This window comes from Amblyomma maculatum, chromosome 10 (genome assembly GCF_055883805.1).
Source record: "Amblyomma maculatum isolate TAMU_Amacu chromosome 10, ASM5588380v1, whole genome shotgun sequence".
Taxonomy (NCBI): domain Eukaryota; kingdom Metazoa; phylum Arthropoda; class Arachnida; order Ixodida; family Ixodidae; genus Amblyomma; species Amblyomma maculatum.
Window position 1 is genome coordinate 178,838,832 of NC_139353.1, and position 23,064 is coordinate 178,861,895.

At 43.3% G+C, this 23,064-nt stretch overlaps 1 protein-coding gene across 1 annotated transcript in view; it reads left to right on the forward strand.

The window, feature by feature from the left end:
• The window catches only part of LOC146178025 (medium-chain acyl-CoA ligase ACSF2, mitochondrial-like), a 65,466-nt gene that overhangs the window by 12,002 nt on the left and 30,400 nt on the right, over positions 1–23,064 (forward strand). Inside the window, exons 4-7 of the mRNA XM_084581669.1 lie at positions 3,914–3,967; positions 18,717–18,835; positions 20,397–20,444; positions 22,031–22,136. Coding sequence (XP_084437795.1) covers positions 3,914–3,967; positions 18,717–18,835; positions 20,397–20,444; positions 22,031–22,136 — 327 coding nt within the window. The remainder of the gene's footprint in view (positions 1–3,913; positions 3,968–18,716; positions 18,836–20,396; positions 20,445–22,030; positions 22,137–23,064) is intronic.

Sequence of the window (23,064 nt, forward strand, 5' to 3'; positions counted from 1 at the left end):
GCTACCTGGACGACATAGTTATTTTCTCTGCGACTTTTTTTGATCATTTATGCCGCCTTGATCAAGTATTAACGTGCCTGGCATCCGCCGGTCTCCAGCTGAACACAAAAAAGTGTAATTTCGCCAAGAAAGAAATCAAGATCCTGGGCCACCTCGTCAGCCGCGATGGCATTCGACCCGACCCTGACAAGCTTGCTGCAGTTTTGAACTTTGCACGCCCTCAGCGGACTAAGGAACTACGCAGTTTCCTTGGCCTGTCTTCGTACTTTCGCCGTTTCATTCGAAATTTCGCTACCATTGCTGCACCGCTCCACCGCCTCCTTACAGACCGTACTACTTTCAATTGGTCCGAAGAATGCGAAAAAGCTTTCCAAACCCTAAAGAATGCCCTCACTTCGGACCCTGTTCTCGCTCATTTCGACGACACTGCTGCCACCATTCTTCACACCGATGCCAGCAGCCTCGGTATCGGCGCCATACTTCTGCAACGTGATACCGCTTCTCGGGAAAAGGTAATTGCGTTTGCCAGTCGAACTCTAACACTAGCGGAACGCAACTACACCATCACTGAGCAAGAGTGCCTAGCCGTCGTTTGGGCAGTTCAGAAATTCCGCCCCTACCTCTACGGCCGCCATTTCACGATCGTTACCGATCACCACGCCCTGTGCTGGTTATCAACCCTCAAAAATTTGACTGGACGCCTGGGCCGTTGGATTCTGCGTTTGCAGGAGTACCACTTTGATGTCATATTCAAATCGGGACGCAAACATCGAGATGCCGATGCTCTTTCCCGCTGCCCGCTATCAGAATCGCCACCTAGTGCTTCCTCGAGCCTTCCTGCGTGCACCCTCGACGTCCCAATGTCGTCCAGAGCCCCAACCTTAACCTGTGCTACTCTTGCCGCTGCTCCAGATCGCTACGCCATTATTTCAAACCAGCGAGCAGATCCCTACTGTATTTCCCTAATCAACCTTCTCACCGGTGCTTCTCACCCTCCTACCGCTAGGATGCGCAGGCAACTCCAACAGTTCAAACTTGACAACGGCGTGTTCTCCCGTTATATTTATTGCTCCGAAGGCACCCGTTGGGTCCCCGTTATTCCGAGAGCGCTTCGCACCCGTATCCTGGCGGCTTTCCACGATGATGCTACAGCCGGTCACTTAGGCTTTCATAAAACTTACCACCGCGTGAAAGCCCGTTTCTTCTGGCCAGGCCTCGCCTCAAGTGTGGCAAAATACGTCGCCTCTTGTCTGCCATGTCAGCGCCGCAAACGGCCCACTTCTCCTCCTGCTGGCCTACTACAGCCGCTACCTTGCCCTGCTACTCCTTTTGCCGTTGTTGGCATAGACTTATACGGGCCACTTCCATTGTCCGCACGAGGTAATCGCTGGATCGTCACCGCCGTCGACCACCTAACACGCTACGCTGAGACCGCTTCCCTGCCTAATGGCTCAGCACATGAGGTCGCGACCTTCTTTTTGGAATCGCTCGTACTGCGCCATGGGGCCCCTCAAGTGCTTCTCAGCGATCGTGGTCGGACATTTCTGTCGAAGATTGTAGTCGAAGTTATTGAAGCCTCAACCACACATCACAAATTGACCTCCAGCTATCACCCGCAGACCAATGGGTTGACTGAGCGGTTCCACCGCACGCTTTCTGACATGTTGTCTATGTATGTCGACCAGGACCACCGAAACTGGGACGTAATACTTCCTTTTGTTACGTTCGCCTACAATACGGCTGTACAGCGGACCACAGGTTACACCCCGTTTTTCCTCGTTTACGGCCGTTCTCCCGCTACCTTTCTTGACGCCTCTTTTCTTTCTACACATGCCAGTTCCTCATCCTCTCTTCCTGACCAGTTCCTTTCCCGAGTGGCCAAATCACGCCGGCTTGCTCGCGTCAACACGGAAGCTAGCCAGGAAGACCGCAAGTACCGCTATGATGCAACCCATCGCCAAGTTTCGTTCCGTCCCGGCGACGAGGTGTTACTTTGGACCCCATTACGCACTCCTGGCCTTTGTGACAAGTTACAGCACCGTTACATTGGTCCTTACACAGTTCTTGCAAAAACCTCCCCGGTCAACTATCGCGTCTCCCCTGTTTACCCTCCTCCGGACTGTCGTTACCGTGGCACTGAAGTTGTCCACGTTTCACGTATGAAACCTTTTGTTCGGCGCATTCCTGCGGACTAATTGCGGCCAGGCTGGCCGCTTGAACTGCGCGGGCGAAATAGTGTGAGCACTGTGTGGCGCTTCATCTTCCACACTGCTGAACGTGCTGCTTCATCTTCATCCTGCTCCCTCTTGTAGATACCCATCGTCATCGCGGAGTGTGTTTGGCTGCAGTGTGCGACCAAGGCTTCAGGTCTGTAATAAAGCCTGATTCCCCAAGTCCGACCTTCGCGTTACCTTACAATATATATATATATATATATATATATATATATATATTTATATCGTAAAGATATTCCGCGGTGAACTTCTTATAACAGTAAGTAGCGGCTTTTTTCCCAGGTTTTAAAATAAAAACTTGTGAATCCTAAATAAATTCTCCGCTAGCTTGCTTCTTAGAGTACGTAGCAGTCTTTATTGTTCCTTGGGCATTTCGAGCCGATGTAACAAGTAGGCACCTTGTGCTACTATTTCTGACATCGGCAGCCGTTGCTATTATATGTTTAGAGATTAATTTTCGGGTTTGGTTTTACGGAAGTAAATTTTACACCTCTCTATTTTCTGTGCGGTTAGAACGTCTGCTTCAAGAACGGTAATTGTGCGTCCGTAACAGCACGCAAATATCCTGCAGGCTTTTTTATGAATGCTGCATTGTCAGTTATGCTTGATTTCATTTTCTTAAAACAAGCAAGGCATGCAGTAAGAAATATAACTGTACTCCGTGCTCGCGTTTAATGAACGCAATAGCCAAAGAAACAAAATGAGGGACTTTTTGTCGCTATTGTCGAGCAGCACGTAGGTTGAGCACACTGACGCTCCAAGTAAAAGAAAAACCAAAGTCAACGCGCTTTTTAAGGTGACATGGGTTCACAAAACAAGACTCTTTATGTTCTAAGTACGTTTTGAAAACTCTACTGGAGTTTATTTCACAGGCCGACAGATGAGTTAAACAGAAGGTAAATATGTTTAACGCCTTATAGAACCAGTCTATTGTTACTAAGGCAAACTGCTGAATCATAGGTAATCCCTGACCTCAGTTCTAATTTCTGTAAAAATGATCTATAGTTCCACTGTGCTACGGAATAATCATTGTAAAGATAATAGCAAACACGTATGTTGTAATTCTGTTCGTGTTTTTGATCCCGTATGATGAGGTTAGCAATTTATAACTCAGTGGTTCACAAGAGTAGAAATGATAAGCGTTCGTAGCCTTGATAAACCACTCCCTTTGCCAGCCTCTAGCTGCCTGCATCTGTTTAGACTGCGCATGCGCATCTCTCTGTGGTTTCAGAACGTCGAATAATATTACACAAGTACTTAGACGTGTTTTCTCTGTATAATGTTTATCAAAATTGCATGACCCAAGGGTATTGCTTGTACGGCTTGTAACATAGCGCCTGGAAGAAATAATGAAATAAATAAGCTAGAAAACGTGCGAGCGGTCGTTATCGTCATCTAAGAGACGTCTAGCGCTGGAGATGTGCAAAGAGCCACGTTGTAATGCTCAAAAGCAAAGCCCGTGGAATGTGCACTTTTGAAAGTGGCTGTACGCCACGCTAACGGTTCCTCTGTGCGTGACATCCCACATTCACACTCCTTTCTCTTGTTTATTTCTTGTGTTTTACTTTAAGATGAAAAGTAAAGTGACTTTAAGAGCCTGAACCGGATCTTAGGGCTACTTCCTACCTCAAACTCCAAAATTAAGCTGATAATATGTAAGCGCGTGCTTTATTTTTCAGGCAAGTGTTCATTTTGCCCTGACGGCTGCAGAAATGGAGAAATGTCTAAACACGGTGAGTCTTTTGCTCGTGGCTTTTGCTTCACCCGCTAATGGCCTTCAACGGAAGGGCTTTATAATTTGTTGCCAGTTTTAGTTTCTTCCAAGTGCGTGTTCGTTTCCTCCATTGTCCGTCAGTAGTGAGGAGCAAGCTAAATAATTATGCCATCTATCAACTGCGTAGTCATTTCAAATTTTATTCACAGGGTAGGGCTGTTCAAATAACTCGAAGCCTAATGTTTGTGTACTCCCAGCTTGATTAACACATAGCTTTTGTAGAGCGCTATTGCTAAGGTTATGATAAACACTGAAGCATCCCGAACGCTCTATCAAACACGGAAATTAAAATTAGCGGAATCGATAAAGGAAATCCAACACACAATGCAAGTAAGAAAAGCTGCTGCTTTCAGAATGTTTACAAGCTACGCACTGTATACAGGTAAAAAAAAGCGACATAATCAGTAGCAAATAAATCTGCGCCACATACGAGACCTGATACCACAATGTATGCGGCAACCTAAATTAAAATATTCTTTTTTTGAAGCCAATGTGCTACACACATTCTATTTTCGATGAACATGTGCATTGCAAATGTCCTGCTTCGTGCAAGAAACTAACCTTGCTTTCATATATTTTGTAGAGAAGGTTTTTTACTTCTAGTGAAGGGAAGCATCCGATGGCTTAATAGCTTTTATGGTTTTCTAAAAAAGTTAACATGTTCCCTTGGAATGAGACATTGCTCTTCCTCGGCAGCGTTATTTTACTCTTGCCACCTGTTCTTTTTATTAGCTTTCCTTGGGGTTCCTGTTCCATTGGCGCTCGCGAGAATAAATTTCTTTTAACTGCATTTATGGGTTACAGTAATTTGAGATTGTGAATATTAAGCTGCATGCCAATTTACCAAGTACAAGATTTGTTCTTGTGTGGGAACCTATCTTTTAGGAACATATTGCTCTGCGGGAATTAGGTGAAATCTGAAGCGCTTTGCATACTTTTTTAGCCTAAATTTCTGGGCGTTTGACGGCACAGCTGGCTTCAAATCTGTATTTCGTCTCACGCTCATAATGTAGACCAGTGAGCAGGTAATGAAGAGGACGATATTGACGAACCAGTGGCTGTTACCTGCTTGAAACAAAAAGACATCTGTTCCCGATCCCCTACCTACTGTGACTGACTCAAAACATAATCATGTATTTGGTGTAAAATTGACCTCCAACGCCCTGTGGCTATTACAAACTACACATGCCTCGGGAATGAAGCATTCCACGTATTATAGCTTCGAAAGAATGACACTGTAATTGTAAAGTCTCGAAAGCGGTGAATGCGTCTTTTTGATTTTGCCTACGGAGCTCTTTTAATGAACTATCGGCCGCACGGACTCTCAAATATTGGTCTAATGAACACCTTGGCTTTCTGAAAAAGCTATGAAGGCAACTCATCAACGTCATACTAGTATGAAATTGCCAGATGCGATTCCTGCCCGACGATCCTCCATCACAGAACCAAAAAAATATTTTTCTTCAAAGCGGTACTGCATTGCAACTCTGCGGGTTCTATTCGACTGCGAAATAATACAACAGATCAAGAGTCACGTGCTCATGTGCGATATTTACCTATGCACTGTTCCTTGCTTCGCCCACTTTCATCAGATGTACGACATCCTATTCAGCCCACAGGGAAGAATATTCCCATAACTGTAATTTCTGCTTCATATAGGTTTATGCAATTTCTGGCTTGTTAGCATACTAATAAGAACATTTTTAAACATTTAGCTAGTTTACGACTGCAGGAAACATTATATGTTTTTGAAGGTTAATAGTTCTCACAAGTCCCCAATAATGCGATTATGCATTTTTCCCTTGCGATATTTGCATTCAATGTTCTACCGAACACTTACCCTGCTGAGCGAGGCTTATCACACAGAGTTCCAGCTGATCAAGTCCACAAGAGTTTCACGTAATATAGTTCCATTGAAACATGATGATCGGAAATATGTCGGTCGATTACAACCATTTGTCATTCCATCGACGACGCAGAGAAGTGGTCAATGCCGCTCCTTTCCGGATGCAACGCAAGTATACATCCTTATTTCATGTAGCACTATGAAGGAGGGAGTACGAACACGTAGGAAAATAGGGCTCGTGTTGGGTGCAGCAAATAGCGTTTTTTTCGGAAACTTGGGGCTGGAACAGATCTAAGCGAGGCTTAGCCATGTTAAGCACTACCATCTTTTTATTGCGTAATTCCTCGCTTCTTCTAATTACGGTTTGTTTGGGTGCACAACGCCGTAGCGAATTTCAAAAATACCTAATATTGAATTGCATTACACCGAGTTAGCATCTGTGATGACCTCAAGACGTCTAAGGGCTACTCATTTTTTTTAGTCGACATTTATTGCGTCAGGGCATCAGTAGGATATGAGATGAAGGATGAATGAATGATTGAATGAATGGAAAAAGGTTGGCTGATTTTATGAAGTCCAGAAGTGAGCGATGATGAGGTCTCTGCGTCCAAGTGACGTATGAGGCAGGATTGGTTGCTGAAAAGCCAGCTATGCTCAGGTGCCGAATCCGTGTTGGTTTGCATTTGGTTTCATGCACATGGTGCTCCTGAAGCCTCGTTTCATTCATGTTTTGTTTTCATAGATATTAGGTATGATGCCCTCAGAAGAAGAGACAAAATCACTATTTTGTTCTCGTCTTACGTCGTAATGACCATTATAGACAGGGTACATCCTACAGTACAAATAAACCTCACACTAAGCAGCGTCCAATAAAATGTATCTTGGTGGCTGACATCATATCCGAGGGGTGTGTCGAAAGCAACGCTCTTTTACGCGGACGATTTCACCGTTAAAAACAAACAACAGCCTAGATTGTCAAGTGGATCTGGAGTGTGGCAGCCTATTATCATACAATGCGATTTGTTACTCTGTGCTCTACAGATCGCAATAAACCAAGACGAGAGCGTAATTCACGCCATGAACACCTCGAGAGGAAAGGAAAAACTGAAGGGGGCGGGAGGTCGTATTTGAAGGGCCCATGAAAAGCTTTTTACTAAAAATAGAAAGCGCAGACCAGTGATATGTTTCCCATCAGTCCTCTCCTTAACACAATAGGCTTTATGATAGCGTCGCTGATGCCGAAGAATATCGGTGGTCTTATCTCCCTCCAATACAACGCACATCAACGCGCAAGGAAAAAAATAAAACCCCAAGCAGCGACGGCGCAACACCCCGCTCTGTTTCGCCCGAGTCACTCGGGCCCGTCCAGTGAGTGGGCGCACCCATAAACCCCGAGGACGTTACATGGAAGGTTCGTTGAAGGGGGGCAGCCTGTTTTTCTAATCGGTTGCGAGACGCAACCAGGAGCTCTTTTTTTTAATTTGTGAGCTATACGCAATTATTTTAAATGTGGCTCGAATACTCACAACGATCGACCACTTCTATGGATTTCTTCCACTGGAATACTGGAGAAGGCACCGTTTCAGGGGCCCATAAGGATAGGGACTCTGCTCGTGGGTCCGCTCGTGGACCCTCATTAGAGTGCGTGGTCTTTGCCACTCTCTTATTCACCGCTCCTTTACTTCAGCTTGTATTACCTTTCAAATAAACTCGGAAAGCAGCAGTAAATTACCGTGTACCGTCCTTGCCAAAAGTAACCAGGCTGCAGGATCTACTTCTTAGTCATGTAGCAGATACTTCACAGAGAGTCTGAAGCTCTAAATCTTTGAAACGTAAAGGAGAGGGCCTGTTCTCGCTTCTTAACTAGTTTTTATCATCTGGAAATCCTTATTGACTTTATAACACAAAAGAGAAGTAAAACATGCAACCTGGTTACTTTAGGCAAAGACGGTACTCTTGAAGAACACCTGAGAGAGAAAACACCCGTTTAATCTAGACGTACGATAAATTATGCATGCATGATATTAGCCACCTAGGTAGGCTAATATGGAATGCCTAGAAGGCTTATTCCCTTTATCCCTTATCTGAATTTAGAAGCCTAGTTGGCAGTTGCTGTAAAATCGGCCACGTAACGTCCCACAACCTTACCACAAAGCTGTGTCCTACAATGTCAGCTGCCGGCTACCACCTCCGAGAACCATGCCCGGCATTCTTCGATCCCAACGCCGACGCTACATTTTCTCGTGAACGGCGAATTTAAAGACGTACCCGTCAAAACACAGCAGACACTTCAGTTCACTTTAAGAGTATGCCGTGATAGCTTAGGTGGTCGGGCTCCTTAGCGCTCCCTACTTGTGACCTAAATATGCTTATTGTCTAATCATGCTGCCTTTCAACCCAGTTCAACGAAAGTACGTCAGTCACAGCGGTAGCGCGTTTGAGTCGAGAGTGAATTGTGTGAGAAGTTTGATAGCAAGATATGAACAGCGAATATTACCACGTCAACATTATGGTAGTAGTTAGTAAGAAGTTGCCGTGGAATCGGTGGCGACCGCTTGTTGACTCGCACTAATGAATTATATCAAGCCCAACAACGTGTTTTACTGAATTACTAGCGTGCAGCTGACATGCGATAGCTGGCAGGTGACTTACGCCCCAGACTTCGCAACCCCCCTATAAATGCTCATTGCTTCAACAATTGCGAGTATGCCACGGGCAGTTTGAGTTCGAAAGTGACCTCAGTCAGAGGTCAGCTATCCAACGGCGGTTCACAGGAGCTACATTTTTTTTTGCTGACGGAAGGCGCTAAGGTGTTATTGATCCGCGGGTTGTGAGTTGTCAAGAGATACCTTGAGGTGATCGAACCGGAAATGAATGCCAACTGCGACAGCTCCTTTATTAGGGAAAGACTAGGCCAGAATCGAACATACCAAGAGCTATCCCAAGCAGCACGCTGTCAATGGACCGCCACTGGTCCAATATTGGGATATATTGGTCTCAATATCGGTCAATATTGGCATCTGATTGGGGCGCACAAAGAGCCAAGATATATACCAATCAATTTGATTGACTCTCCTATCAAAACCAGTATTGGCATACTATCTTGTTTACTGACATTCAATGGCACTCAACGGCTACTCAATATCTTCCACCCAAGCTCACTCACTGGTTGTATCACGGCTATCCCGCCAAGCTCACTGGCCATCCAATATCTTGTTTCCATGCTTATTCACTGGATATTTGGAACTGGCATCCAGCCAGATTTATCGGCTACCCAATATTTCCAATCCAATCTTGCCCAGTGGTTTTGCATTATTGGCATCCAGCCACAGCAATTGGCGATCCGGCACATTATAGTGCTGAATGTTTCAATAATCAGTACTGCAGCTAGTTGCTATTTCGTGCTATGGCTAATAGGCAACTACAAAGCCATCCAATGCATATGCAGTGCTGATATTTTTCATGTAGCTTTTTATTGAAATAAAGCATGCTGAGAATATCCACGCACAGAAAATAATACAGCTGAAAGCTTCATTGCATGGTGATTTATAAGGTGCGCATGGTTTACAGGGCATGGAAATATTTAGGCAGAACTCTTAGACTTCAGTGCTCCTCCTGTTTTTGCGTCCCTTGGCAAGGTGTTCTCAGGTCCCAGGTTGGAGGAAGGCGCTGAGTTCATCGCAGCTTCTTTTGTGGTCGGTTGTAGGGGCAGCAGCTCCCAGCAGCCTTTAAAGATATGGACTTGAGCAGCGTGCATAACAATGTATTTCCTTTCGCAGATGGCACCTGGAAATAAAAGCAACATTCATAAATCCCATTAAGTGAGAAAACTTTTGGAAAGTGGAAATACAGCTAGACCGTGGAGTAAAAATGCAAAATAAAGCACCACCTGTTGGCCCGCAGGCAACTATCTTGTCTGGTTTACTCAGGTTGAAATAAGCTGCATACTCGGTGAGGCCGGCCGTATTAACTTGGCTACATTGGTTTCGACATCTGGCAGTGCACGGCTTCCCATGTGGATGTGTTGTTGACGCTGAAAACATAAAACAAATGATTCCGTTATCTATTCGTTAAACGGTAGTCAGTGCTTGCCCCCTTCTACTTGTAGTGCCTTTGTGATCGAACACCTGTAGAATAAGAAAGACCTCGTCATAACTGCATGCTTCAGATCAATAGCTTTCCTTTGAATAGTTTTCGTTAGGGTAGATTGCCGCGAGAACTAAAAGAAACTACAAAGAAAAAAGAGACGCAAAACATGGCAGTCGACTCCGACCGCGGCTGCTAAAATTAGTGTACACCGCATCATTACTGCAAACAGAACATTTTAGAGTTTGTCAAAGCTGCAGCCAAAACAACATACTACACAGATGCTTTGGGGTTTGTAGGATATACTCAAATTGAAAAAATAAAGAAATCCGTAGCTTAGCATCACGTTTGTTGTGGAAACAAGTTTGTACGTGTGGTTAAGTATAAGAACTATGGTAGCAACTGTAAATAAGGATCTCCTTTTCAGATTTTTTTTCATAGAGTTCTTCGCGCGGACAGTAGAAGCTATTGCACGTAGAAGATAAAGTGTCATGTTTCAGGCAAGCCCCTTTTTTCTGCGCGATATAACAATCAATAATTTTGGATAAGTACATTTTTGAACGAAAAGGTTTTTTTTTTTTTATTTCCGCAAAAATTCAAATTTAGCAGTAAGAATAAGTGCGTCGGCAGATCTTCTTTCCGGACGCTTTTAGTTTTCTACAAGTGATAGTAAAACTGCACCTGCTGGCTATTTTATGACACTTCTACTTCTCGGGATTAGCGCAGGAGAAAGATCAAACACGTGAATAAGCTAAAAGTCGTTTAGACCATTCCAAACGCTCATTCATAACGGCAAATTACAATATTAAATATTCGCTCACAACTAAAAATCATGTTCCAGAATGCTCAACTTAACCATGAGTTTTGAATATAGTATGTAAAAGAAATTGATCACTTCAGACACACAACACGCGTGATGAAGTTGTAACCTGAAAATTACACAAAACACGCATCATGTTTTACAGGACCACATTTTTTTTTGCAATACAAATTGGCCACCTCTGCGCGGTAAATTTTGTGTTTGTGACCAGAGTTTATGCATACAAAATAGTGCGCTGAAAATACAGTACACAATTGACTAGCGTGGTGCGGTCCAAATAAATGGCTTTCCGTTCTTGCAAGCGTATTGGTTATTGACATGATGATCAAGGCTGACAACATACAGCACCAAATTATGCAAAAAAAGTTATCTCACCATAAGGCTAGCGCAGATTCGCAGACCTCAGTAGCAACAATCCAAAATGAATGTTGCCAGGCAAAGTACATCCCAGTGATCTGATGCTTTATTACCCCTGGTAAGAAAAAGTAGCGATCTTACAACGAGACAAACCAAGAAATAATCTCAGAAAGCTCAGTTCAGTTATGAACAAACAACTTAAATGCTGGTGATACTCACAGATATCCTCTTTCAGGAATGGTCATTAAAACGAATTGAAACTTTCACAAGGCTTGGGTTTTTGGTTCTGCTGTCCAAAGCTGCGGGAGCTCGAGCGGGTGGGGATTGTGTGGCCGGCCGGACGCCTCTGAATCAACCGCTTGTGTCGAGTTTCGAGGCACGGTTGGAAGGGGGCAGAAGGGTCGTCGTGTTTTCTCTCTCTCTCTTTTTTGCTTAAGATCTGTCTAAAGAGGAGGCATAAAGCTCGAAAGGCGGTGAGAAAAATGAAAGAGGTGACCGCGCGAGCCCAGAAGGCTGCCAGCCAGGAAATTTGACTCCCCTCCAACCCTCCCCACGTCCCATCTCCCCTTCCCCCGGACGCCAAGAGTACCGCCGCGACATTAGGCCGGTATAACCCGCGTCCGGTATCCCTCCCCTCCCCCCCCCCCAAGAATATCCCACAGATCCTAGAAGAAGTTGGCGGGAAGGAAGGGAAGAGTGCGGGGGAGTAGACGGGGGGGGGGGGGGCATTGTGAGCAACGTATGCCTAGCCGGGAGGAAAGAAGGGGCAGTGAAGGTCGCTGTCCCGCGAAGACGGCTTCACGGGGAGAAAAGGCTACAAGACTTGAAGTTGAAAGCAGTTTGGAAAATTGCTTTAGTCAAGGCCCTCGGGCGGAGAGGCGACAAAAGGACGAGATAATGGAAACCATATGTTCTTTGCGCCAAGCATGTGAGGAGGAATGTGCAGAGTTTTGCCCTCGGCTTCGCTAAAACAACGAGAAGTGCGTTCGGAGCTCTTTGGTCGCCTCGGTTGCTGGCTCGGTAACGTTTTCAGTGGCGTGATAATTTCGCTACATTTTTTTTGCTAATGCGAAATGCGTTTTACCTATGTGTTTCGGTAATAATAACATACGTAAAACAATCTTCAGTTTTCACGGAATCATTCTCGGTTCGAACAAATGTACATAATTTTTTTACTAAAGATGGCATACAGGTTCATGACGGAGTGCTCTTGAAACGTCATCACGCGCAACTGAGCGATGCAGCAGCCCGTATACTTGCTGTATTCCTATTAAGGAAAAGAAAAGCGAAAACGACCATAACTACGGGTATTTCAGGGTTAAAATTCCCATCTTATTAAGTTTTATTTTTTTCAAATCAGGTCGACGTTTAGAGCAGGAAACTATCCGCATAGGACTAAGGGTGGGCATATAAAGCAGCAAGAGATACAAAATGCTCGACGAGCTAAGATCTGAAGAACTAAATTGGCAGTAAAGAAAGAATAGAAAGAAAGCAAGGGTCAACATTGAAACTATATCTACGAACTTGGGACAAGGTGCAGTCCTCAGAAAGAAGCGTGATAAAATCATCTTTCAGCCCGCGGAAGCTGCGCTTCTGAAAGCGGCAGAATATTTCAGAAGAAACCTAATTCTCAATCGTGTGTTAGATTCTTCGACAGTGATGTTCTCTAAAAATGCCCAAAAACTGATTAAATAACGCACTCGCATTAATATATATGAATTGCCATTAGCTATCTGGTTGACACGATGGGATAGAATTGTTCAGTTCTCTGGAGGGAAACGCCTTCGGTGCGGTGATTATATGGTTGGATAATAAGGCATAGAATGCTTGAAGAATAGTTTCTGATCAGCGCTTAGGAGAACGCTGTCAAAAGCTGTAGTCAAATGCATCATTATGAGCCATGTATTGCAGCTTTCGAACAAAAATAACTTCCATAGAGAGCATCGTTATTATGCAATTTCAATTTTGTTACCATATATGCTGGCAACACATGAGCGAGCATTCATTGCACTGTAGGTAATTGTTTTAAATTTTAATTTTTTTCGTTTGCCTTGCCACATGTAGTGCTGTTGATTTTTTTTTTATTATCTTCCACATGCACACAACGTTTCGGCAGTGTGCGATTTACGTCGCATTAGAATAGAACCATTCCAGCAGTTCAGATTTCTTGTCGTGTCAAGTGAATTAGCTAGACATAGCGTAGAATATATGTTGCTTGTATAATTTCTTTGAGCTGAAATATTTTATGCGCTGCTACACCGATGGCCAAAGTCGTTCAGTCTTTATCTGTCTATTGCTGAAGCCCACAGCAGAGCGCTAAAGAGTACAGGAATAAGACGCAAATTTGTGTTTAGTTGATATTAGAACTCGAAGGCCTTGAAAGCAGCCCAACATATCTGTCTATAAGAACAGCTAGTACTGAGGCGTGGTATAGTCGGTGCTGATGCTGAATGCTGGAAACAGCTAGCGTAATGGCGAATCATGCAGTGAGTGTTTGATTGGCTAGCGCAATCGATCTCTCTCACCTCTGCTATCGCTTGAACATATGTAGGGTTTCTCTCTATTGCGTAAAGCAAGGCGGAAATAATAATGCTACGCGTGCGTGTTTCCAATCATGGACAAACGTTTACAGGATGTGGATTCACCGGATATATTCGATCGTTTCTGCGTTTACTATCCAAACGTAGCCACTGGTGTTTGTTCAAGCGGCTCACACGTTCTGTTGCGTTCTTTGCATTTGAGTATACCTTGCGTTTCTTGACTCGCAGGTGGTTTTTCGCGGACACGCATCTGTTAAACACCTGCTTGTCAGATGTGTGCTCGAGCGTGTGCGTATGCTTGTGCACTCGTATGCGTATATATATGCCCATGGAACGAAATCCCATGTTCGAGAGTTGTTGTCGAGATGTGTTCAGGATCTGTGCCCTGATGTGCCTATCACTTTCAATCATCTTGGTTTGACGAGATCAGAAAAACAAATCGTCTCCACCGGGAATCCGACTCCTAGCCTAGCTAGCGCTTTAACCACTGCGCTAAACCCTGGATCGCGAAACTAGCACCATACGTAATTCTCCTTGTCTACCGTGATGATAGCGACGAGAACGACGCTGCAATTAGTGATAATGACAATGATGACAGTATCAACGGTAATGACGCTGCGTTTAGTTGATAACGATAATGATACGTGATGCACCGTATACAACAGCATTAATTTCGCCTTCGGAAATTTCTGCAGTTTAGATTCTACGTGCTGTCAGAATTTTTTCAACACCTGCCTAAAGTTTGGAACACTATCTGTGTTAGCTACGTCCACGCGTGATCGACATCCGGCCCTCTAGTCTGCAGGAATTGTCTCGAAGATATTATATGCAGAATTTTACATAACAATTATTCGTGCCTAAAATCGTAAATGAAAGAGTACTCTACCAAAATTGTCAAATATAATCGCAGGTCATCCGCAGCAATTAGTGAATCACGGAAAGTTTATTCAGAAAAATATATTCTACATTTTCCGTGATGGACACTTCTGTGCATTTTGTGTGGTCAGCTCAGTCAAACAATTTTAAGACAATCTGTGCATTAATCCCAAAAACATTATATATATGGTGGCCCAAATTACGTATGGCATATGAGTATCTTTCTACAGTTGAATGTAAACTGATGCCCGGGCCAGCGAAAAATTTAGTTGGGACGAAATTTGTCCAAAAACAGTTATATTGGGATACATGCACATTGAAAAATGTCTGTGTCGGTCAGAGCTGTTTCTACTGTTTTTTAGCGCCGCCGCAGCCTGAAATGTGCAATGGTGACCAGCCATCAAAGCTCGTTAGACAATATTGATTACTAGAAACCACGATATATACAATATTGGAATGCCACCAAATCTGATAGGACAATATTGGCAATCTATGTCGATATATATTTCATGTTGACAAGCCATCCATATTGGCAGAACATTATTGCCCAACCTATGCCATTAGGATGCAATGCTGGCTAGCCATCACAGTCCATCGAACAATATTGAACAATATAATGCAATATGTATACATTGTTGGCAGGCCGCCATGACAGGCGGGTCACTGTTGACCAATATATGACAAGATTTATTTATAGCTGACAAGACAACCATAATGGCCGCACAATATTAACCAATTTATGCCATTATGTGTGCAATGCTGGCCAGTCATCAAAGCTCATTACACAATATTGACCACTATAAACCAAGCTATATGCAATGTTGGGATGCCACAAAAGCTGGTGGGGCAATGTTGACCAATGCATGCCAAGATATATTCAATGTTAACAAGACAACCATAATGGCCGGACAATATTAACCAAGCTATGCCATGATATGTTCAATGCTGGTTAGCCATCACTGTCCATCAAACAGTATTGACCACTAAAAGCCGATCTGTATACATTGTTGGCATGCCAGCATGACTGCCTGAACAATATTGACCACTGCATGCCAATATATATTCATTGTTGACAAAACAGCCATATTGGCAGAACATTACTGCCCAACCTATGCCATGCTGTGTGCAATGCTGGCCAGCCAGCAAGGCTCTTTAGACAATATCGACCAGTAGAAACCAAGATATTACAATATTAGGAAGCCGCCAAAGTTGGTTGGACATTATTGACCACTGCATGCCTAGATCAATTCAATATTTAGAAGCCGTTGTTATTTACCGGGCAATATTTACCAGGTTATACCATGGTGTGGAAGATATTGGCAAACCATTGTAGCTGGTTGGCCAATAATGGCCAGGTTGTCTCATTGTGTGTACAATAATGGCAAGCTGTTCAATATGCATGGGCATTATTGACCGCGTTTAGCCGGTTGAATGCCATTAACGGATATGGGTGGAGTTCACTGGGCCAATAATGATTATGTTATAGCAGGGCTGCACATTATTGGTATCTCATTGGCACCATTGGGTCACTTGTGGGCCAGTAATCCCCAATCAATCCCCAATATTGGGCCGATGGCTGGTGCTGCCTGGGATGCATCCCCCTTTGAAGCCTCGCCGCCACGTTAGATGCCAGACATGGCTCAAAAAGGTGGCAGGATAGTCTACATTTCTTTGATTATTAACCTATAATGGAAGGAGAATGCTACGGAAAATGTCGAATGCTTTTGGACGCACCTTAGTGTCCATGCCACCAGAAACTAAATTGCAACAGAGGAGCAAGTGATAGATAAATGAGCATGAACAGCAGATGTATCACGTGAACTTTTAAAGAAAGATGTAAGGTGAGAACTGTTGAGAGATGAAGCGCCTATTATAAACTAATTATTGCTATTTCCTCGTGAGTATTAAATTCACTCTCATTAGTACACAGGCTTTAACGTGATCATTTCGAAAGGACGTAACAGCCCAGCGTAAACAGAGGTCCACAAGCAAAGGCAAGTACTGACCAATCCAATACATAGGTCGGGCTCTACAGATGCATTCTCCAAACAAACCGGACTCTATATCAGTTTCGGCAAAGCTTGTACGCGATTTTTTCGGATCTTTCAAATTGCACGGTTACCCCCCTACAAAGTGCAATACCAACTCACCAATTGTGATACGTTGCAATATAAAGTTAAGTCTCGGTGTACAGAAGCAACGCTCGCGCTCAAATCCCGCCTGGATTGGTCGTCTCTGATTATTTGAAGTATCGGCACTACATGCAACATCATGACTATGTGACTACCAATCTCGACAAATGAATGTCTTAAAGCCGTGGAAACGCCGCGTTTGCAGTAGAACGATACCTTAACGTTGTCGCATTAAAATCTAGCAGACCAGAGACATGTATCCCCGTATTCACGTCGCACTCAGAGCCATACAGTTGAGAAAATACACCTACACTATAATATTTAATATCTCAGAATTTCATAAATAACACTTCGAATTTGAGAACGAACTCCGGTAGACATTTTTAAGAACTGTCTTTACACATGTTGTGTCATAACTGTAACATCAATATTTCTTCAGGTTCTTCATACGGAGGTGTGTAGTTTTTTGCTTTAAGTTCAATGCGCACCATTGATTTTCTAAGGCTATAAGTTATTCGTTGTGAACATCGGACAAATTTCAGAAGCCAAAGTTTGCTAAGCATTGGAAATATGCTTCATTTCTGTGAATATATTCATAAAGTATCTTGAGTTATTTCCTGCTGCCTTCCGATAAGTTTCAGGACAGCAACCGCTGGTTTCTGTGGCGGTTTTGGTTACTTGCTTGCGACAAAGCCTAAACAACATTATTATTGCCATTTTGCAACTGTCTATTTGGACAGTTATCATCAATATGCGTACAAACGTATCTTGTAATATCTTACGCTTGCCTCATAAATAAATGATGTCCTAGTAAGTTGGGCCTGTTTGACGAATTTTTATAGAAAACAAAATTTAGAGAGGCTCCAAAATTTAGGGTGTGACGCGGAAGCGGTGACGGCTTCCGTCTACAATTAATCTCGAATATTATACGCTGCATGATTTTTATTGAAGCTTTTGCGAGTGGAAAGGCTGTAGAGGATGATTTTTTCTGAAAATAGAGTGGAGACTTTTCTACCTTTACCACCGGCCTTAAGGCACTTACTCATATCTATATATTTTGCAGAAAATATATAGGAAAATTAGTTGCTCTGAATGATACACGAAGAGAAAAAGCCAGCAGTCGGATAGGCCAAGGAAAGAGTTGTTGTTTTTGTATTTTACTTTTGCTCTTTGCCTTAATAAGCGAATATATATGCTTTAAACTAAAACGCAAACCATCTAGTTATATGACTGCTTCTTGTACAGCCGCCCTGATTTTTAACAATATAGCGCGAGCATCGACCAAACTGATGATCAGCGCCTGTTACTGCGCCTTTCCCTTCCTGTGAACCAATTTACTTACTTACTTACAACGGCGATAAGCGGGGAACACGGCAAGAGTTCGTGCATGCGCAAGAATTTGGAACGTCGCAAACAGATATTGTGGCAGGGCGTGTGTCTGTGATCCGAACAGCGTAGCAGAAGATGCTCTCTCTCCGTGCGCGTGCGCGATCTCTCGCCGTGTTGCACGCTTATCGCCGTTATAAGGCGCTGAGTAGCAGTTTGGTCGACGCTCGCGCTATATTGTTAAAAATCAGGGCGGCTGTACATAAAAGTGCTAAAACTTCATGGACTTACGCAAGATGCATATATGTGGTTATTGAGAGGGTCCCTTTGAAGTCTTTTTAATCATGATCGACACTTCATCTTCAAGATATGTTCCTGCCTACACGGTTCGGTAACTATCGATTTAAGGAAACACTTGACGTCTGCCACGGACAGAGTTCAATGCTGCGATCTGTGCTTTGTGATATATTTGTACAAAACAACTTAAAGAAGCGGCTCCGTCATGTGCCTGATTCACATTTCGCTATAACAGCAGGGCGTGTTCCGACACATCGTTTTGGTGGTCGATTACATATCTAATGCTCCTCGTTTTCCAGTCATGCTCCTCGTTTTCCAGTCTCTTAAAGTAACCACGAAAGATCAGTTATCATATACATGACAACAGGTATGACACACTGGACTTTCATAATTGACCTTCCGTATTGTTTTGCTGTTCCTAATGACAGGTTGACTTTAAAGGGATTTACATTGCTGAGCCATTCAAGACGTTCAACTACTTTGAGATCCTTTGCTCACTTATACCGGAGCTCCGTCATTCCAAGCCTGGACAACTCAACTCGAAAAAGTAGGTGCTCTTAATATCATGACGTCAACGGGAGTATAGGACCTGACTTTCCTCTTGGCAAACCAAGCTTCAGTGGAACTATTAGACATAAACAAAACTGGTCACCACATTAAAGACAGCCTAAGCAGTCAATCTTTGCTGCAGAAAAAAAAAAGAATCAGAGATGCTCATAACATAATAATTAAAGCTTTGATTTCGACGAGTTGGTAGTTAGGTAATTTTTAACCGCTCTCCAAGGCAAAGGGCAAAACTCAGTCGCAAAACACAACCTCCGACTTGAAAGTGATAACTTAATTCGAAAAAGATGCTTATGATTTATATGTTGAATGATGAGAGCAAAAAGCGAAATAAAATCATGCGCCTTCTTTATTATAGTCATCATCATCACCATTCTCAGCCTGAATATACCCATTGCAGGGCGAAGGCCTCTCTCATATTCTTCCAATTAACCCGGTCCTGTGGTACCTGCATCCACTTGACCCCTGCGAACTTCTTAACCTCAGCCGTCCACCTAACTTTCTGCCGCCCCTGCTACGCTTTCCTTCCCTTGGAATCCAATTTGTTGCCCTAAGCGATAATCGGTTATTCTTTCTTCGCGCTACATGTCCTTCCCATGCCCATTTCTTCTTCCTGGTTTTCACTAGAATGTCAGTGACTTGAGTTATTTCTCTGACCTACTCTGAACGTTTCCTATCTATTAACGTTATTTCTACCAATATTCTGTCCATAGCCCTTTGCGTCATCCTCAACTTAAATAGAACCCTCTTTGTTAGCCTCCACGTTTCAGCCCCATAGGTGTGTACAGGTAAGATGAAACTGTTCTATGCTTTCCTCTTGAGCGATACAGGTAAGCTGCTAGTCATAAACATGGAGTGCTTTATTATGACTAGCAGTTTCATTGTTCATTTATCCTGCACCAATGCCAGGATGCAACATCATTGTTCGAAATGCAGCCGCTGTGCCTAAAATTCTATCTTTCGACTTCGTGCTCACTAGCCACCACTGAGTTTGATTGGAAATTAGGCATTAAGAACAGCGGAAATATTTCAATGCGTTACATGTTTAGGCTTTTGTTCAAATCAAAACAGTGCATGACACTAGGTTACTTACACAGATAGTAAGACTAATATTTACTAATGCTATGCATAAGGTGAAATTCCATGTTTATGTGGAGGCAACTATGCTGGATAACGCGAGCTGATAAAGGCGCCGTGGTTTTGATAGTTGGCAGAAAGGAATAGAATGCAAGCACTGGCAACATTAGGTTGACAACCGCTAATAAGAATATCGCAGTCTCTATAAACAATAGCTTAGACTGAATATCATGAAAGAACACTGTTGCTGAATCAACAAGCGTATGTTTTGTGTCGCGTTTCACTTGACCGAAGCTGCTCTGACACTCCTTTGCTGCAATGGAAAAGCTTTTTTTTTGTGCCAGAATGTTTCAAGGAAAGTCTTTGATGCAGCTGTATTCTGCTTCTTGCTTCTCAAGTTCTTGAATTTCTTCGTAAATATTTTTCTGTATATAATGCATAGCTTTGTTTATATTTTTCTGCTTCAGGTACCCGCATCTCAAATCAGTGATTGCAGATGGGGACCAGAAAGCGCCGTGAGTACAAGCGCAGGACGATAAAGGTCATGCCTAAAACAAGCGCACAAAAAAGCTGCCAACATATGCGCGGCAAGGTTTCACTTGTGACATCACTTTTTATAAACGCAACTTACCTGCAATACAAAACTACGACACGAAAATACCTCTGCGTTTTCAGGAGCTTCTTTCGGCCTAATTGTAAACGACGCTATTATAATATGTCAAAGCCACAAGGAAGCTGAGTCGTTAGTTTCCCGACACAAGCCACTAACAGGCAACCGTCCACGAACAAGTATCAAACGTTTTGCTAAGTACTGCACAAATAATTACTTGTAACGTTCATGTACTTCGGTTCATCTAATACACCCTTTAAGCGCTGAGGAATTTTGATTTCAAGTATGACCCTTATACCCGAAGTTCAAAACAACACATTTTTTTCCGCAGCCGTGTATGTCAGCTCGATGCATGCCATAAAAAGCTTGCCCACTTGAGATATAAATGACGGCAAGTCTACCTGAAACAAACTGATATATCTCTTAAGTGAAGCAATCCTTCAGGGGCATTGGGAGGTAGTATCTGCGCCAGTCTATGTATTTTCCTAAACATAGGTTGCAGTTAGTACGATGTTTTACATGATATGCGCTTGCAAGTCCCTTAAGAGAGGTCATGCACTTGTCCTATATGACGGTGCTGCTTTCCACATTTCGCCATGGTGCTTTGTACTGCAATGAAAACAAAAATGCCATTATTAGCTGGTTTTTCATTAGAAAGGCAAATTACAGTGTCTGCAAGATGGAGGGAGTGCGAACAACTCAGAGTGTAAATGAGACGTATGCGAAAGTGCTAAAAGGAGGTCTATAGCGGCTGCACAGCAGAAGTAGTTCTTCATAAAAAAAAAAGGTAATAACAATAAAATGAAGCTATGTTCATATCCTTCAAGACGTGTTCAAGATATCTTTGGCCGCAGTCACTGAAATAGTAGATGAGATAATCTTAATGGAGGCGCATATGAAGTTTTTTTTACATTGCCTCTTCAAATGCGGAGATTGTGCAATGAACGTGGATGCAGAACTCGACGGCGTATTATGAGTTATCTACTCGAGGGTTCTAGTACGCCAAGTCCGTGAGAACACTGTGTATCGCTTTAAATAGACTATAATCTGTTATACTTCCACCACCAGCCGAGAGGTTCTTCGAAATGTGGCAGGCCACTGAGAATACTATACTTTGGCATAACAGCACAGGTGAGAGCAGGAGCATAAATCGAGTAGGTAAGTGGGAACACAAGACGGATGGATGATGGAGATGAGGTCTCATTTCATAGGAAAACATCTAACACTAACCAAGCATTCATTTATGGTTCAAACAGCTCCATTCATAAAAAAGGTCACTTCACATATAGGGCGACAGGTGGCAGCGCTGCCAACGACGCTAACACTTTACAATATTTGAGATCACCATAAGACCCTCAGCTGGATAATCTGAGGAAGCTTACCTCACGAATTGCATTTCCATACGATTGGTTGCCAGTCCTTTGGAGGATGCCGTGGTGAACTGACATCAAACAGTGGCTGTGGCATTCAGTCTACGTATTGCAATTGCAGGGGTTGCATTTCGTTTGGAGACCTGACTCAGGGTGGGAGTGCCGACGTTAAAGCCGTTCAAGACCAAGTGGGCATGGATGATCCTTTGACGATTGTGTTCACATCTGTACGTATTTCTACCTGCAGGAGTAACTAATTTGTTCACTGACTTTGCCAGCAGTACGAGGGCGATGTTTTCATAGAGGAACGCCATAGGATTGCTGTAATTTTTATTTTCTGACCCGCAGCTAGCACGTGTTTATTAATTTGACTAAAAGAAATAGAAGTTAAATTACTCGAAGAAATGGAGCGTTTGACTTCTACATGAACAACAACGTCAATATTCTCATTAGTGCAGACCGCAGTGCGTGGCTGTTAGACATATTTACATGAAGGGGCCTTTCGGTGGGAAAGCTTGAAGAAAGGACTGAAATCTAGGCACCATACTGTAAATCTGCACCCCAGTTATTTGCCCATGGTACCTATAAACACTAGAGGGAGCCATTGATGCTACCTCTGGCTCGACTTCTGTGGTTTCAGAAATAAATGAGTGGCAGGACCACTGCTCCTGAGCTGTGTAATGTCTACAATATGATTAGGAAAATATTTAAATATTTCCTTCATACATAAAAACAATTTATTGCATGCGATGACATTTATTCCGCATTAGATGTCTTGTTTCATCCACTTTAGCTCAGTGACTGCCGTGACGTTGTGGCCCGAACGTTGTGGGGTGTGAAAGGCTAGAACGACGTCATGCAGCTGACAGGTCGTGGCGCTGTGGACCAGTGAGGATAATGCGCTTATGGCCATTACGCCGACGCTAGGTTGTCCTCAACACGAGACCCTTAGGCTAGTGGTTTATGTTATATGCGGGGTGTTTCAGCGAGCACTTTCTTAGTATCTTTACCACAGGAATTTCGAAATAGGTATAATTACAGGAACAAAGTGTCAACCTCGGCGGACACTTTTAAACATTTTAAATATTGTAGTAAATAGTTACGACTGACTAACTGCCGAATTATAGCAGCTGAGTGGTTGCTTAATCGAGAAAT